At 41.9% G+C, this 2,492-nt stretch overlaps 1 protein-coding gene across 5 annotated transcripts in view; it reads right to left on the reverse strand.

The window, feature by feature from the left end:
* The window catches only part of fmnl3 (formin-like 3), a 33,064-nt gene that overhangs the window by 13,100 nt on the left and 17,472 nt on the right, over positions 1 to 2,492 (reverse strand). For 4 of the 5 annotated variants that reach the window (XM_032521660.1, XM_032521661.1, XM_032521658.1 and 1 more), the window contains exons 6-9: positions 1,941 to 2,087; positions 893 to 1,001; positions 653 to 729; positions 131 to 224 (exon numbers count right to left, since the gene is read on the reverse strand). In XM_032521660.1, coding sequence (XP_032377551.1) covers positions 131 to 224; positions 653 to 729; positions 893 to 1,001; positions 1,941 to 2,087 — 427 coding nt within the window. The remainder of the gene's footprint in view (positions 1 to 130; positions 225 to 652; positions 730 to 892; positions 1,002 to 1,940; positions 2,088 to 2,492) is intronic. The other variant, XM_032521662.1, reaches the window with a different exon arrangement.

The raw sequence follows: 2,492 nt of genomic DNA on the forward strand, positions 1-2,492 counted from the left end.
AGACTGAAGGCAGAGGACATTCAGAAACTTGTCTCTCACTCTAAAAAGCCTGTTTTGTTTGTATGTGTGTGGAAGCACCAGAGACAAAAAATAACACCCCAAATCCCAAATAAAGAATTGCTTTGGGCACCTCTTTGAAGTTGTCAAATGCTGAGAGGATGATCTCGTGACCTCCTCGGACTAGACAGACGGCAGCCAGCAGCTCAAGGACCAAGGCTTTCGTCCTGGAAGTAAAAGTGACACTAGTTAAGACATACCCTGAAAAAGTTCAACTACAAACAATAACGCTCTCAAATTAAAGGTGAAAAAGAATACATATACTATGCTACGCTAACAGAATTGATGTCCTCCAAATTAATGCAAATACACTAACATACAATCTATAATGCTAAGGTATGAAGCAAGGGCAGGTCTTTCTAGCTGTCTACCCTCCAAGCCTTCATTATGAAGTGATCAGCCCTGGCGGTTTACCACTAATCTCCCTTTAGTAAACATTCTTTTAACAACATGTATACACGCTTCTGATCCCCAACATCAGAGAGAAGCTGAGCCCCATGGAGAATGAGAGGCATATCATATGAACTGGCTGCAGGGTTACCCCTATTGTTTGACCCAGCCCTGCGTCTATGGAGAAGGGGGCCTCAGTTCTTACCGTGAGTTCTTATTGTTCAAGCTGAGAGCAATTTCATTGACTGCGTGTGCGTGAGACATGACCATATTGAAGCCATACTGCATGAAGGAGAAAGACAGAGAGAGAGAGAGAGAGAGAGAGAGAGAGAGAGACTGTGGTCAGAAATACCTTAGAATATATTGAGCACTTGACTGCACAGGAAACACATAACCCTCAAGTTTTTAGCAGATATCTGTGTCTGATTGTGTGTGGTGGAGTTACCTGATAATTCATGATTGCTCTCAAGCACATGATGCACACATGCACATCATCTTTTTGGCTCACAAGGCGGGAGTTCTTGATGGTTTTGCTGTTGGGAACTGTGCCATAGCTGCAACGGATGGCAGAAGTTAATATCTGGTAGAGTTTCAGTAATCAAATGTAGTGCTTTAATTTAAATTTGATGTTTAACCATAGCTTGTTTCATTTATTTCTTGAATTTATCTGGTGTTCATATGACTCTTGTTGTAAGTGTGTCACATAGAGAGAGGCAGAAGAGAAAATTACAGAGAACGAGGTCTGACAGAAAAAACTTGTAAGGCTTTTGTGGTTACAGATGCATCATGGGAGATGCTTGGTTTTCTTGCTGCTGTCAACAGACCATGGTCTATGCAAACGGACTGCTGTTATGTAAATGTATTGCTCAGTCATCATTTTTGAACATGGTATTACCTTTTGTGTGCAGTTTATAGATTGCCTTTACAATGTCTCATGATTAGGCATTTCTAAATCATAAACATTTTGTACGGTAATACTACATAATATATAAAGTTATACTAATCTAGATTCAGCAGTAATCTTAATCTATATGCTATAAAGCCTATAAAAGTGGACTATTTTTCTTTTTAATTTTTCCTATCAGACTTTATGTTTTTTCATCTCCTGTCTGTGTGTGGCTTAGTGATGAAGAAGACAACTGTCCAACATATGCTGCAGCTCACAGCTGGCTCTCATCTGAAGACAGTGTAGGCGCACATCTGGACAGATGAGGGAGGACCATTAACAAAGAAAGACTCATAACGCAAAAGGTCAAAGATTTTAGTAATCTCTGATACAGATCATCATCTGATTGAGTTTGCGCAGAGAAGTGAGTTCAAGACAGAGGTCAGCAGATCCATAATTGATCAACTATTCAAGCATTGTCCTGAAACATAAAGGTACAAAGACAACTGGCTTGCATGGTAATACATGTCTGTAGCATTCAAGATTAGCAGAGCAAAGCAATAACAGGGATAGGTAACAGCGGGGAAGCTAGTTTAGCAATACATACCGGAGGACAGACTGGCGGGCAGAGCGCACCAGTGTGTTGCAGAAGGGTTGGGTGCTGGTGTGATGCAGATCTTCTATGGACCTACTCCAAGATTTAGCCTTGTCCAAAAAGCCATCCTCCCCATTCTCCAGCCCCTCAAAATCCAACCTGGGCCACATACGGACAGATAGACAGACAGAAAAGCCAACACAGAGGCACAGGGGGTGTAGATGAGGGGAGGTTTAAGTCAGCAAGGCAGCTTGGTAGAGAGCCAGAGGTTATCACAAGAACTGTCATCGAGCTGCATGATAAAGCTCAGCACAGAGATTCTGTCTCATTCAGGCAAGGTATAGCTTAGCTCATTCAGTTTGCCAAGTATGCAGCAAGGTACACAAACACATTCAAAGAGTGCAATTTGCCAAGAGCACATTTTTTGATGCAAAAGCAGTTTATTACAGGCTCGTAAGGACACAACGTGTTAACCCCGCAACGTGTTTCTTAGGAAAGCTTATTGGCTAGACATGTGTGTGTGTGTGTGTATGTATGAGTGTGTGTGTGTGTGTGTGTGTGTGT

The sequence above is a fragment of the Etheostoma spectabile genome, chromosome 7 (assembly GCF_008692095.1).
Source record: "Etheostoma spectabile isolate EspeVRDwgs_2016 chromosome 7, UIUC_Espe_1.0, whole genome shotgun sequence".
NCBI classification, from domain to species: Eukaryota; Metazoa; Chordata; class Actinopteri; order Perciformes; family Percidae; genus Etheostoma; species Etheostoma spectabile.